Source organism: Leptinotarsa decemlineata, unplaced genomic scaffold (genome assembly GCF_025532065.1).
Source record: "Leptinotarsa decemlineata unplaced genomic scaffold, Ldec_3_MD MMD2_P_RNA_scaffold_2, whole genome shotgun sequence".
Taxonomy (NCBI): domain Eukaryota; kingdom Metazoa; phylum Arthropoda; class Insecta; order Coleoptera; family Chrysomelidae; genus Leptinotarsa; species Leptinotarsa decemlineata.
The window spans coordinates 925964-942313 of NW_027412529.1; the positions used below are offsets into that span (position 1 = coordinate 925964).

General features: G+C 36.1%; 1 protein-coding gene across 2 annotated transcripts; it reads right to left on the reverse strand.

Moving 5' to 3' along the window:
- Positions 1-186: 186 nt before the first annotated feature.
- LOC111504608 (zinc transporter ZIP1) lies at positions 187-15982 on the reverse strand. Of its 2 annotated transcripts, none has more exons than XM_023159250.2 (2): positions 15825-15982; positions 187-2114 (listed from the first exon to the last, which is right to left on the reverse strand). In XM_023159250.2, exon 2 carries the CDS (start codon positions 2112-2114, stop codon positions 1092-1094), a length of 1023 nt encoding a protein of 340 aa, XP_023015018.2. In that variant the 5' UTR covers positions 15825-15982; the 3' UTR covers positions 187-1091. The 2 variants fall into 2 exon arrangements, with proteins under 2 accessions (XP_023015018.2, XP_023015016.2); XM_023159248.2 differs by lacking the exon at positions 15825-15982 and adding an exon at positions 7093-7253.
- Positions 15983-16350: the final 368 nt, after the last annotated feature.

A 16350-nucleotide genomic window follows, 5' to 3' on the forward strand; every position in this document is an offset into this window, starting at 1 on the left:
TCTTAGTGCCAATCGAATTATTAAGAATACTCTATCTGAGTATCACAAGGCTTTATTCCAAGATCTCAGCTTTAAATAGTTTATGTTAATAATTTTGAAGGAAACTACGAAATTTTTTCGAACGACATTCCTTTACTATTTAATAATGGTAAAAATAATGTCTTTCAAAGAATAAATAGAAACATATTTTTCAACAAATTATTTTATTAATATGAAGCTTGAAATCAGTGTATCAAGTCACGTGTCACACGATAGTTCAGTTCAACGATACAAAATACCTGAATGAAGTAACACTTTTCTTGTCAACATTCTCATTCAAAGTACAAAATTAGTAAAGATGCATATATAATCTTACATATTACCTACACTAAAGTCAATCATATTACAATTGAAGGGAACACATTTTCAAAATATTGATTGTTAACGTGGTTTTCACAAAATATTGTGTTTCGTTTGTTTGTAAAAACAATAAATAGCGAACTTGTGACATTATTATCTATTCAAATATCTAGAGTAAATTTGAGGTTTCAATTGACCTTTCCATCAAAAATTAAGTTTCTTGAAACAAATCAAGATGGGAGTCAAAATCAAGGTGCATATCAAGTTTAATTTTCAACAAACAAACGAAACTAAATCCTAGACGCAAACGAACAAACGTATATGCAATGTCAATCATGAAACACAAAATTAGGAATGCCAATAATAGGTACATTTTTAGTTAGATGATGCCGAAAAAAACATAGGTACAGTTTGTTCTCGCTGATCTTATTCCAGATCGAATCATTCCTGGTAAAAGTTATTAGCTGTTTATGCTCGACATCATTTAAGCGTATAGAGAGCTAAAGTAACATATATGGAATAAGATTATGCGAACAAAATGCACCTATTTTTCAAACTGAAAGTTAACGCATTTGTATAACTTCAAAATAAAAGATTAGCGATGATAATTAATCTATGAGTATATCACTAGTTAAAATTATCAAAAGTATCAGATATCAATACTCTCTCATCAGTCGAGTGGTTACTTTTAGAACCTAGCTTACACAGTCTCAGGAATCATATATACAAAATCTTCAAAATTACGACAAGTTTCAACCTAATAAAGTGATGCCGAACATAACAATGAACCCAATCAAAATAGCAAAGTATTGCTTGAGCCCGCTTTTCTTATCGGCTTGCAGGATTTCAAAAAACACAACGTAAAGCAGCGTTCCTGAAGCGAGTCCCTGCAATATCACGGATACTACGTCAGTGGAACTTCCTTCGACATTACTTAAGACGATCCCGATTCCTATACCCATAGGACTTACCACAGCGAAGGTAAATACGTAAATGATGACAAGGTACGTTTTAATACCGGAAGTAACGAGTTCTACCCCAATACAGAACGCAATAACTAGTTTGTGCGCGCTCACGGCGCCAAACATGTACCAAACTGTTTTCGGAGATGGTTCTAGGCCAACCGCTAATCCTTCAAATAGCTCATGGATGGACAGAGCAAGCACAACTAACAAACCTCGTATAATGGCCACCGTTGACGTGGCTGAATAGTCCAGAACGACGTGCGAGTGGTCTGCATGATGGTTGTGCGCAGGATCGCCGTTCAGATTCTTCTCGAACTTCGACGGTTCTAAATGTGGTACGGCTTCGCCACGCCTGATTGACAGGCTCCTTCGTAGAACAGTCATGTTTTTCGGCTTCTCTTTCATGTGCAAGTAAACATGTACACATTCCTCTACTAAATACATGACGAAAAACCCGATGCACATCAGCAGCTCCGCGTAGGGGACCTCAAAGTCTGGTGTTAGATCGAGCCTTTCGAAATTCTCGCTAACTTCCGGAAGAAGGTGGATGAAGGTCGTGCAGAGTAGTACGCCACCTCCTAGACCCAGGAGAAACTTGACGTAGACGTTGTTTTTTGCGTCCGATTCCCATTTGAACCAGCGGCTGAGTTGGATGGGGAGGTTGCCGATAATGAACGAGGCCAGGAAAAGACCAACCATGGCCGTGGCTTTGGCTGCTGTAGGGTTGCCGTCGTTCCCATCATGGGGGTCGTCATCGTCGTCGGGATGATGGTGAACGTGGCGTGCAACTCTCTCTAGTAAAATCTGCATCTGAAACGAAAACACCGATTGAATGTAAATCAAACCGACTGCGCCAAACATCATAATGGCATTTACAGTTATAACTTTGGATGTATAGTTGCTAATTCTGAGTTATTACTGCTAATTAATTCATCAATTCATATAGTCACTCATATTTAGACAGCAAATAGTACGTATACATAATACTTATTTACAACTGTGACTTCACAGCTACGGCTTTAGTCAGTATGGAAACGCTTGAGGGAACTACTGTGTAGCGAAACACTTGTTCCATCAGATGAGTTGGCTCTTACGAAAGTGATTGCTTTCTGAATAAAAAATATCGCTCAAATGAAGAATATGAGGATCTGAATCCGAGATTGTAGAGAGGCAAGGCTATATTCAATTCAACAGAGTCAAAGATCATGGCAATAAACTCTTTGACATCTAATGTAATGTGCTGATCTTTATTGGGCCTAACGAATAAATGCAATCACGCATGCAAGGAGTCTGTTGTCTATAGATTATGAGTATGAATGTTTGAAAATAAATATGTCGATTTTTAAGGTCTACACTTTTCAGCAAAACATTTTTTTCATTCGATCCGTTCTAGTAATATATCCAAACATAATTTGCAGCTCCTTGACTTCATTTACCAAGTATAAAGAGCAACTAGACAATCCACTTACTTGGAAACATCTGTGGGAAGTTGGAAAACTTTTTTTCTTTTACAGATATTTCAATAAGTGCTATCTATTGCTATTATATTTTTTTGTACCTATACTCTGTAAATTGTTTTACCGAATACAAGTTAGCAAACCTAACAGTGTTTATCTCAAACTGTCATTTGTCACGCAACACATAACAATAGGGAAAACGCGTAAGTTTGAGTTTTAGAATAATCTGGCGATAACATGTACATTGGCTCTAAACAAAGTTGTGAAATTTGCTTGGAATTCAATTTAATTTATTCATAATTCCAAAATGAAAATTCTGACCTTTCGAGAAACGTACCTTTGGTGGTTTCTAATGCATGAGTATATCGTCGGTTATTATAATTGAAGTAGCTGATGCATTTCAGTTATATTTTTCTTACTGTCATTGTTCATCAGAAGACAGAAGTTGGAAGTAACTTTTCGATTATTATTGACCAATCATTACTGATAATCATTTATGAATTTAATAAAGTTCTTCTAAATGTTCATAAGACAACCACCAGTGGCGCTTGAGGAACATTATTACAATTCAAGGTCAACAATAGAGTTTAAACTATTTTCAAATATGAATGGATGAAACAATAAAAACGTTTTACTGTACGATATTTCAGTGGCCAATATCAACTACTCAAAAGAATAAAACATTACGTGTACCTTCCATATTGTCATGAAAGTAGCTAGAAGCATAGTACAATTCTAACTGTAACACCTACAGCATCAAGCATCACATCGTGAAATCAACACGAAACTATGTCTGATTTATAACTCGGTGTGCAGTATGCATATTTATTTATGAAGAAGAAAAACATCAATTACGTTTACGATATCAACAAATATACCAAGAAAGATAATATGACATGCCACTAATTGTTTTATTTTAGAAAAATGCAATGTTGTTGTGTAATGTGTTTACTGATTTCAAGTATTCCCATCAACTATTGCAAACGTGACCTCAATGAAGGACGAATATTTAAAAATTACCGTCATCGCTAATGAATTGGGTTTTCTCTAAATTCATTTACCGGACATAAACTATCCGGGTGTCTCAAAGTATCATATTTCACACTGCATTCATACAGGATAGTCTAAGGAATCTGGAACAGTGTTCTACAAACAAAACTCTTTTTGTATCGGACATTTTCAAACTTTGGAGTGATGGAATTGGCCGATGCTTGACGAAAATCCGCTATGCAATAGCATCTTCGTATTGTGACAACTGGAGATGCTATTGTTTAGCGAAACACATATCGCGGGGGTAACCTTTTCCCGTTTTTTTCGTAGAATTCAAAAATAATACCAACTATGAGAGATGACTGATTGTTAACCTCAGTAAGTACACGTCACTAATATCGTGAAATTTATTGACAGTAAGTAGGTGACAAGTAGAAGCATCAAATTGTTTTGGCGTGCAAACACGTTTGTATTAGTACATACTACATGGGCTGAAGAGGCTCCTGCCTGACACATAGATGGCGCTAGTGTAATTGCAGTCACCGCTTTTTCAGTTATAACTAACCTTCAAAAGAAAGCTTTGAAATTTCATGATATTCTACTCATACGTTTGTGAGTTATTGTGCTAAGAGTGATTTTCAAAACAGTGGATTAAAAAAAATTCGTGTTTCAATTTAACACTGCTTCTTGATGGGAAAAAATACCGTTCAACCGAAGCAATTTCGCACGAATGAAGATGTTATTGCCGAAACTGTGGCCAATTTTGAGGCAAAAGATCAAACGTTCTACAAAAGTGGTACTGAAGTGTTAGAGCGGCGCTGTGTGGCTCTTGACTGAGATAAGGTTGATGATTAAAGTCAGTTTTGTAAAAAAAAACGCGTTTTCCTAATCCCGAGACTTTTCAGCCCATGTTACTATCAAGTTAATATGGATTAGCATATGGAAATGCTGAAGAAGCCCGTCGACTCTATCGAGGTCGATGTCCTGCCAGAGATATTCCAGCAGAATGACACCACAATTAGAGAAAATCACTCGAAAATTAGCTGCACAGTTCAATGCCAATCATCGAAGTGTTTGGAAGGTTTTGCATACAAATTTATTGTATCCATACTACAAGCAACGGGTGCAGGCACTGTTACCGCGAAATTTTTCGAGAAAATTGGATTTTTGTCAGTGGTTTCTTCAAAGAATTGTACAAAATCTCAATTTCCCTTGTGGAGTTGATGATGCAAGTTTTTCAAGGGATGTCATCATGAACTTTCATTACAATAATTCTTGGACCTACCAGAATCCCCATGATAATGCAGAAAGTGGATCTGTATCTGTAGAGAAGGGATGGAGAGTGTAGGCCCACGGCCACATGTGACCCATTGTACATCCTCCCGAGGAGTTGTCCTCGTAGGTCATCGTCCATCCTGTCTTTACCAGGAAAGTGGCCAGGTCACTGGGAGACATCTCCTTTATATCGGCAGGTGTAGGGCAAGACTCGCCGAACACACACACACTCTTATTGACGATAACTCCGGACACTCGCATAGGACATGCCTGACAGTTTCATCTTCCTGTTCACACATCCTGCACAGAGGTGTGCCCACTAGCCCCGTATTATGGAGGCGTTTCCTTAGTTAACAGTGGCCAGTCAGAAATCCTTCTATTAGGCGTACATTTTTCCTGGTCATCGCCAGATATTTCTTCGGCGCCAGCTTCCCAGGATCGCCCAGGGTGATCCTGTCAAAACTGCATCCTTCGATTTCATCCCATCTCTTTAGGGATTGAGCATGGGTGTAAAGTTTGGCTAGTTCCGCAATTGTCGAAGTCATCAGTCCGTAGGTGTCACTAGCTCCTAAAATTCTTAGTCCAGCCGCTTCTGTCGCTGAAGAGTCGGCAAAGCAATTACTTTTACTCCTGTCGCGCCCTTTAACCCACCTCAGGATAATGTTATTATCTACCCAGGCTTTGGCTAAATCTTGGTGGCACTCTAGTACTAGCCCTGAGGTAACACATTGCCTGTTCAAGGCTAATAGGGATTGTCTGCTATCAGTGAAGATTGTTATGTTTTTGCCAGAAATTCCTTTCCTTGTTATTTCTTTTGTGACGATTGAGATACCAGCCAGTTCTGTTTGAACTACACTGGTATTTCCTGCACTGACGCCTGTCGGATATAATCCAACGCCCTTCGTGGTATTAGCCAGGGAGTAGTTGTTTTCTGATAGGTGTCAGTCCATTAAACCTACTGTGTAGGTATATAGAGACTGGCTGGAACGTTTGAAGTTCCATTTACTTTAGATTTGTTTACGGCCAGTCTTCAAGCATAGCCCACTGACTAATAAGACACTGGTATTTTTTCCGATTCCCCACTTAATTCTTAGGCTTAGTGATCTGAAGTACACTCCACATCCTGAACCTTCTTTTCTTTTTGAGCCATCTGTATAAATCCGTATTGCATTTGTAGCATCTGACTCTGTGTTCTGCTTAATTTGTATTTTGTAGGGTTCATCAAACACAAACCTGGGTTCAATTGCATCACTGGTTGCCTGCAGCAGAGGTTGCGCAATGAGTGCTTCTCGCCATAGGCTCAGCCTATGACCCATTCCTACTTCGAGGTTTACACCAGCCATGCGCAATCGTAACATGGCCATTAACTCAACCTTCTTAACGTACAGGTCCATAGGCAGTAGATTTCCGCAGGAATCGAACGTCAGCTACCCAGGCACTTTTCAAAGGCGAAAACCCACCAAAAAAGACCATGGTCCCTGTAAGGTGATCAGCGGCTGGAGTGGTTCACTATAACTTTCTGCAACCGGGCCAAACCATCATAACAGAGTCCTACCGTGAGGAAACCGACGAAATGTACCAAAAATTGCGTCAGCATTAGCTGGCACGTTCCACGAATCACCGTCCGAAAATTATACGTCAATCGACTACCATCTTCTCAAGCACTTCGATAACTTTATCACCGGTAGAACATTCGCCAATAAGGGCCAGACAAAAACGGCCTTCGTCTACTTTATCGAATCCCGAGCACACACTTTTAATGCTGATGGAGTTAATTGAATTGTGTTATGTTGGCAAAAGAACAGTGACTCTAATGACGCTCACTTCGAATAAATCGAATATGTATTCACTGAGATATTACAGTTCGTAGTAGACTCATAAAAACGACAAAACTTTTGAAACAACGAAATTTTGCGCACGAAATTTGAAACGATCAGAAATATTTTCATTCAAAAGTAAGATGCTGCTAGTTGAGAATAATGAACGAATAAATTCATGAATGAATGAAATCTCAATCAAATGTAATGAAGCTTAACTACACATCTAAATGAAAAACATTGTCTTACAACAGGTGCCATCGGAAAAGTCACTGTCAGCAGTCCCAAAACGTGGATTTCTGATGTCTACTCTTCAGTCAGTTCTCTAAATGCAGAACATATCGATTTTTTAGCAGTAGTAAACCATTGTTGCTCGGTTGAACGATTGAAAGATAATTTTGGAAGCGTATTTTATATATATATAATCAATCAAATAATCTTACAAGTAGACGCGTAAGTGCTGGTGGATATTTAAATCGATTTTGAAATTACTGTGAAGATAAAAGGATTATCTTCTAGAGAGATTTGTATATTGTTATTGTTCTCATTATCGGAATTGAAGTTTGCCATGGATTAGTGGGAAGGTTAGACTCGGTAGATTCGTTCATTTATCAGGGGGGAAAATTAAGTGAAAATAGCAGTTTTGCAAACTAAAAAAAGTACCAACGATGCAATTTTTAACTTTCTCTATAAGGTTTATAGTGATATAAAATCTGGTGCCTACACACCAGCCGCGTTAAGCGATTTTTCCAAGGCATTTGACCTTGTTGATCGTTGCGGAAGCTGAAACATTATTGATTTGGGCACATAAGCATTGGATGGTTTGAATAATAATTATTGCAATGAAAGCAATTTGTGAGACTTTCGTCCCGATGAAGTTCCCGTTATCGTAATTAAAAAGTGCGCCAATGAACTCGTACCAGTATTTTGCAGACTTTTCAACCTGTCTAACGTGGAAGGGCAAGAAAAATCATCCAAATTACTACAGACCAGTCGCTTGTTATCTGTGATATTAAAAATCATGGAGTCGTGAACCACCATATCCTTAAATATTTGAAAGGCTTTAACATCTTGAGTGATCAACGATATGGCTTTCGGAAACAAAGATCAACAGGCGACCTTTTATCGTATAACGCAATGAGGAATGTTCCTCCTGACGAAAATCAAGTAGTCTTCATAAAAGAGCTCTAAAACAACGCATTTTAAACTTATCATTTCAACATTTTTCTTTAAAAAAATATTTAAATACCTAAAAAAGAGGGATGAACATTTAAAGGGATTCGTTTCTATTTCACCATTTGGCAGCATCGGTTATAGCTAATAAAGGACAATGAATCTGTTACCTGTATGAGAGGAACAAAGATGACATATTTCAAGAGGCGTGCTGTTCTGTTTACGTATGTTCCGAGTTCCGAGACATTCTGTGACATGACATTTTGTGCACCTAACCTATCTTCCGCTATATAAATACATGACAAAACAACTGTTGTTTATGTGGCTTGTGGAGGAGGTATTGAACTATAATTTATATTTTGCCTTAATTGTTGATTTATAAAGATAATTTTCCTTCTTTGAAGTAGAATATCTAGGTACGTATAAATTATTTCAACTTGATATATTATATGCAAGGAAAAATATTTTTAGGAATGGCAGGTGAAGTTCTGGGGCGCTGTTGCCAATATGTGAATTAGAAATAAATCACTTCAAAAATTATAACCCAACATCAATTTGAATACTTTTCGAAGTATTTGAATACTAGGCCCGTGACGTCACGGGCCTAGTCCCGCTTCTTGTTCGATTGACCAATAGGAACAATACAAATAATCAACATTGCCAAATCGTAAAGTTCACGGACTGTATAAACAGTTTAGGATTCATTCGTGATTCAAAATAAAATCACAGTCACTTTCGACAACTAAATCTGAGAAACAAGTGCAAGAAATGCATTGGAAGAGAAAATTAATTATACATGAAATCAAAATAACACAAAACGCAATAAAAACGTTATTTTAAATATATTTCTGGCATTAGACATTTTCATATTGATATCACAGAAATTTAAGTAAGTGTTTATAAACCCGTTAACTTTCAAATTAATGAAAAAATTCTCTACATGAAATGTAGACCTAACCTACCTTTATAAAAGGAAATATTCTTTAATTAAAAAATTGTAACAAACAAATCCGATTATAACAGTTGAATTCACACCGAGTTGACAACAATAACAACAAAAATGGCGTCTGTCAAACGGGATCACTATAATTTTAGTTTTGTGATTAGGTATTAAAAACTCAGAATAATAATAAGACATAGAGCTGACATGCCTATACGGTGCAATACATGTATTTTGAAGCGCGTATCAGATTATCCTTTTCTGTACAACTTGTGGGCGGGTAACGAGAGGTTATGGGGAATATTATATATTTATAAAATAAATCATTTCAGGTGAAAATGTATTCTGTTCAAATAGTTCCCACAGGAAATCTGATTGATTATTAATGATTATGAAAATGAGGTCAGTTTTTCTACCACCTTCTAGATTTTTATTTATGTATGGCTTTATAATAAAGCGCGTGGTTTACTGGGTTAAAATTAAATTATTTCAAATGAACTGTTTCATAACAATGATAAATGTTAATTTCAAAATTAATAAACTTTGCTTCGTAAAATCAGATGAAGAAATTTGTGATTTATTCTCAGATTTGATTAACAAGCAGTACGGTTTGATATTATTAAGTGATATCATTCAAAATTGGTATCCAGGGATCTTTGTGGACCGACATTATGTTTTTTTCTCAATAATTCATGCTGACGAATTCTATAATTACGAAAAATCATTAATGTAAATGAAAAAACTGTATTCAAACATCGAAAATATGTTTTTCATATATGTGCTATAGGTCATATTCATTCTGTGATCAACAGACTAAAAAGGTTTCTGCTCAATGTTCAGTTTGTATACTAAATAGTTATTCTTGTGCAACCGGTGTTAAATCTGTTATTGCTCACTTAACAACTAACTTACGTCACACAAAGAATATGATTTTCGTTTTGGTTTTCTTTGCAAGAGGCTCTCAAGTTGCATATAGACAATATTCATAAAAAAATGACGGTTGTCATTTTTCTAACATTTTTTTTGGTAGTCAAATAATGAAATAATATAAACTTAGTTTCAAAAACTTTATTTATAAGAATAAGATCAAAAAAATGATCATGAAAAACATCAAAAATATGCCCTTTCATAATGTCGGTCCTCAAAAACCCCTAGAAACCAATTTTGAATGAATTGGCCTTATTCCCATAATCATCATAATCATACAGTGTCACCGATAAAGTCCGTATCAAATGGGAAACTTTTTTATTTATTGTTTTATGTGAAATTTGATTTTGGCAGGAGATTTTGCTTAAGAAATGATGTCAAATGGCGTCTACAAAATAGGTCACGTGATTTCCTTAACCTGTCAAAATTGACATTTAAAAAAAGAAACATCGAAAAATGACATTATTCTTCAAAATATCCAAAAATATCAAAGGATAAAAACATTTTCTTTTGTAATTTTATACCCACACACCAAGTTTCAAACCCATAATAAGTATTTTATATTTTCACTATTTTTCCGCATTCCTGCTTTTTCTACTTATCAAAATTTAAGCACACATTTATTTTAACTAAACTCGTCACCGAATTTTTTTTTTGTAATATAATAATATTTTAAGAGCCTCTTTGATGTTAAAAACAAATTTTAAAAAATAAAAGTTGTCAAACTTGATGCAAAGTTCATCTAGTTTCAACGGGGCTTTCAAAACTATACAGTACTTGAGTTTTTTAATGAGCAAATGGCCTCACAATATGAATTAGAACAAAACGGAACATTAGGAAACATCATTTCGTGATTCTTGAAGCCCATTCAATAAAAGAAAAAAACTCATAATATTTACATTTACCTACTCCGCTAAAAAATATGAAACTACATAATGTGTTTTAGAAAACGTCACTGTCACTGAATAAATTAATGCCCGTTAGTTCAATGTAATGTATGAAAATTAAAATAATATGTTACCTTTACAAGAAAAAATTGAAATTGTGCTAATTTGTGGTGAAAACACATTGCATCGACAAGTGGCTGATATTTTTAACGCAAGACATCCTGGTAGACATGTACAGCAATCCACTGTAAGTAGGATTTTAAAAAAATTTAAACTGACTGGTTCAGTTGAAAATACTTTTAAAAAACGTCATAATCCATCACGCAATAATGATGAGGTTCAGTTGGCTGTCTGCCTGGATGTTATCGAACAGGGAAAATCAAGTATTACCAATATTGTAGATAGAACTGGCGTTAAAAGAGAAAGCGTAAGAGCAATTTTACATAAAAATAAATTCAAACCCTACAAACCCAAATTTATAAATACCTTAAAGGAAAGAGATTTCGATGTTCGACTAGATTTCTCTTTCTGGTACCAAGGAGAAGTAGAATTAAACAGAAAATTTCCTTACAAAATCCTATGGACCGACGAAGCTACCTTCACATCGAACGGCGTAGTCAGTTCCCAGAATTGTAGGTGGTGGGCTCAGGAAAATCCTCATTTTGTGATAGAATGTCGGGACCAATATTCATTTAAAACAAATGTGTGGTGCGGTGTTTTAAATAATCAGGTAATGGGACCATTCTTTTTTAGACACAATTTAATTTCTCAGGATTATTTGCAATTTCTAAATACTGAGATCAGTGATATAATGGACAATATGCCGGTTGAAATAAGACACAGTCTGTGGTATCAATGTGACGGGGCTCCTATTCATAGTTCAAGACAAGTCAAAGAGAAACTATTAGAAATGTTTAGGGGCAAAGTTATTGGGCGAAATATGGAGCAAATATGGCCGCCTAGGTCGCCCGATTTAACCTCACTAGATTTTTTCTTGTGGGGTTACTTAAAACAAATCGTTTATAAACAAAGACCTTTTCGTGACGTGAATCACCTAGAAACTGTTATTAGAAACTCTATTTTAAACATAAACCCTGTGAGTATCAGCAACTCAATAAAAGATGTATCAAGAAGGACAATTATCTGCATAGAACGCGATGGAAGACATACAGAAATGTAGTGTATTTAATGTCGTGAGTCTTTTTTTCGTGTTTTTTTTGCTATTAGGTATAGGTACATGTTTATTTTCAGTTCCTTTTAATTAAGATTAAATTCCACTGTATTTTTTGTTAAAAAAACAATAAACACTCTAAGATATTGTTTCCTAATGTTCCGTTTTGTTCTAATTCATATTGTGAGGGCATTTGCTCATTAAAAAACTCAAGTACTGTATAGTTTGGAAAGCTCCGTTGAAACTAGATGAACTTTGCATCAAGTTTGACAACTTTTATTTTTCAAAATTTGTTTTTAACATCAAAGAGGCTCTCAAAATAATTTTATATTACAAAAAAAGAAATTCGGTGACGAGTTTAGTTAAAATAAATGATTTAGTACAGGTGTGCTTAAATTTTGATAAGTAGAAAAAGCAGGAATACGGAAAAATAGTGAAAATATAAATCAGATTTCCTGTAGGAACTATTTGAACAGAATTCATTTTCACCTGAAACGATTTATTTTATAACTATATACTATCCCTCCGATTATCAACTAAACTAACCGCTACTGTGTTATGGTCCAACTTACTTCCCGTAAATAAACGAAGTTATGCTGCCTTCAATAAAAGGATGGAAAATGCCTCTCGATTGTTTTTTGTTACTCTGAGTTTTAGTTCTGTGACTGGATATTCAAAACCAAAACACTCGGCAACACCGCTGTAGACAGGATGAATTTTATTGGTTGACAGACACGCGGCCAATTTGAACTCTTGCTACTCGAAGTGTTCTTTTTTCTGCAAATGTAAAGAGATCCTGGGACCAATTAAGCTTGATAAGTATAATATACTCCTAAATCGATCAGTCTATAGGCAAACCAGTATCGTTTTCAATAGCATGAAACAAGTCCATTGGCAACTAACCCTACTTTTCATCAGTCCATTGTGTTAATTACGGAAATGTGTGTCTTTAAAACAAAGTGATGAATAAAGGGCCCCCTTTATTCACGCCGGTATCCAGGCCGGGGTGGTTCGGATAACCACGTAAACAGGGCTGTTTATGTGAAAAAAAACCAAAAGGTCTCCCAAGCAGTAGGCGACTACATAAAAACCAAATTGTTTTTATTATTCAAAGAATTGTTTTTATAATGAAAAAAAAGTTAGATTAAAACGAATACTAAATTTCGATAATATCTCACACAGACTTTGTTTTATTCAAATTCAAAGATAGGAAGCCCTCAATGAAAGCCTAAGAAACATTTCATCAGCCGACCTTGTGATTGCAAAACATAATTTTCGATAATAAACTTGACTTGAATTTAATTGGTACAAAATTGTGCAGATACAATCTCAATTCGTTTCTTATCGTTATAATAGACAATCTGAAGTTTTCTAAAAATTATGTCGGACTGTAGTTCAATTATTGAGAGCTCATTAACACAGTCTATTGCATCATTTTCACTATAAAGGGTTTTACAAAAAAAGCGACACGTGTTTCGCTACACAATAACTTTCTCAAGCGAAAATAATAAGTTACTTCTAAACTACAACTATCTTATAGTCAGAAACGACCCCACACATTCATATCAGAAAGAAGTCAAGGAAACTTTGGAAAATATTCATTGTGTCATAGATGCAACAGAAAATTCAGATCGTTAGTCATAACGTAGATAAGTACCCGATTAGACCGGTAGTTTTTTTTGTCACAGCTCCTTCAGTTGAAATATCCGAAAAATTCATCGCAATTATTCAAAACCACACCAATTTCAAATCAAAATTCAGTTTGAAGAATTCATACTATTTGATCTATCAATAACACCCTCACAATATGACTGGCAATCTGCTAGTGCAGTAGTTGATAAGGACAAGATAGGATGAGCCATATCGGTCTTTTCCCCCTTCAAGTCACCAGGACCTGACGGTATAAGACCAGCTCTACTTCAATGGGGATTGGATATTCTTATGCCGCACCTGGTTGGAATATTCAGAGCCTCTCTAGCTCTGAGGTATATTCCTAGTAAGTGGAGAGAGGTATGAGTAGTATTTATACCCAAACCAGGTAGGATGGACTACATTACCAAAAGCATTCCGATCAATTAGTCTCACGTCGTTCTTTTTGAAAACTATGGAGAGCCTAGGTGAGCGGTGTATAAGAGATGAAGTACTAGTTACTAGTTCACAACCCACTTCATCCAAATCAGCATGCATATACTCCACAAAAGAAATAACCAGAAAAGAAATTTCTGGCAAAAACATAGCAATCTGCATTGATAGCAGACAAGCCCTATTAGCTTTGAACAGACAACGTGTTACCTCAGTACTATTACTAAAGTGCCACCAAGATTTAGCCAAAGCCTCGGTAAATAATAACATTATCCTAAGGTGGATTAAAGGGCACGACAGGAGTGAAGGTAATCGCATTGCCAAAGAAGCGGCTGGACTAAGAATTTTAGGACCCCATTTGATCAATGAAATTCTAGATATTACACTCCTAGATAATGCCAAACTGATATCATTCGATGTAAAGAATCTGTTTCCCAGTATTCCTCCGTATAAAACGATTACTCTCGTAGATAATCTATTGGACGAAAAATCTATCAATCCGGTAGTGGAAAAGGAAATTTTAGACTTGCTTGCGGTTTGTTTGTCACAAAATTACTTCCAATTCGATGATATTATTTACTCATCTTGCAAAGGTCTCATCATACTGGGAAACCCACTTAGTCCTATTCTGGCAATAGTAGTAACCCACTGGTAAAAAGTTTCGCGTATTGGTGTAGATATGTAGATGATATCCACCGTTCTATCACATTCACCATGGAGATGGAGAAGGACGACTCTAAAATTTTCTGGACTTGACAATAACGAAAGTTAACAATAAACATGATTTTTCAATTTATCGAAAATCAGTACATACAGATATTATCATTCATAATTCGTCCACCTACCCGTATCAGCACAAAGTAGTAGCTTTCAACAGTTTGATCCACAGACTGATAAATGTGCCCTTGTCAACAAAGAACTGAACATAATAAAACAAATAGCCGCCAACAATGATTACGATAGCAATTCAATACGTTCTCTATTATCAAAAAAGTTATACAGCCAAGCTAAGAGATGAGGATGAAATTTATAGAACCTCAACCTACTTAGGCCAACCCACTATCCACAACAACTTAGACATGCACATCAAGAATAACAAAGATAAAAGTTCAGTTTCAGAAAAATCAAGAGTGCATAAATTATCATGTGGGTCATGTCCGATGTTTCAAACTGAAAGAACGTTCAAAGAACGCATAAGGGAGCATAGAAATAGTTTCCAGAATGGAAATGTAAACTCCACATATGCCACTTATTAAACCACAGAGGGACATGAGTTCAACTATGAAGAGAGCCGGCTCTGCTCCACGACAACACCAAGGAATTAAGTGTCGAAGTTCTGCCCTGCCCAACATACTACCCAGACCTCTAGCCAACTGACTACCATCCTTTCAAGCACTTCGATAACTTTCCCATCGGTAGAACCTTTGCGAATCAGGCAAAAACGGCTTTCGTCGACTCCATCGAATTCCGAGCACATAGTTTTAACGATGACGGAATCAATCGACCGGTGCTACGTTTGGCAAAAGTGTACTGATTCAAATGGCGCTTATTTAGATCAACTTGATTAAGTATCCACTTAGATATTACAACCAATTCAAAACAACCATCATGTATTTCATGCATGTAATCTGTCACGATTTGCTACAAAGTATCTGAATTACGTAACACAGTCCAACAAAGATCTCTATTTATTTATAATCGAAACGAATAGTTTATCTGACGGTCGCCTATTTTAAGTTCCAAAAATGCTTTACCGCGACCTTGTCGTTCGCTGAGCAGTGTATATCGAAAACGATCTTACCTTCGCTGAAGGAAATCCGCCAACTCCTGCGATGTTTCTCACTTCACCACTGCCTAGTCAGAAACAAATCGCGGTGTTAAATGCCGGCTTTTAAATAGGTGTAATTCCCGATGTCGTTATAAAGATACGGCGAACAAGGTGCGCATAGATACAGATACCTGCAAAATACGTTGGCGATCACGCTGAGAATGTTAGCCAATAGAATTGTTTGTTCGTCCAGATTATACAGATATAGAGGTTTAATGTATCTACGTCTGAGTGTTTGCGAAACTGCCAAGGTCACTGTCTATGAGGTAGATAAATAGATTCCAGTAGATAAAATCGCGATGAAACATGTAATATCTGGTGAAGGTTCGTGGTTCAAACCGCCATTGTCCAGAAAATATTCAACAGTGTTAAAGGCGGATTTACACTAAACGGACTCGCTTGCGACTAGTTTCGTTTTCGAAGACAAACTCTGAACTCAAAAACAAGTCTGAGTCGCCTGTTTTGTTGTGAACTGCGTTCTGTCGTTTCCACTAAACGA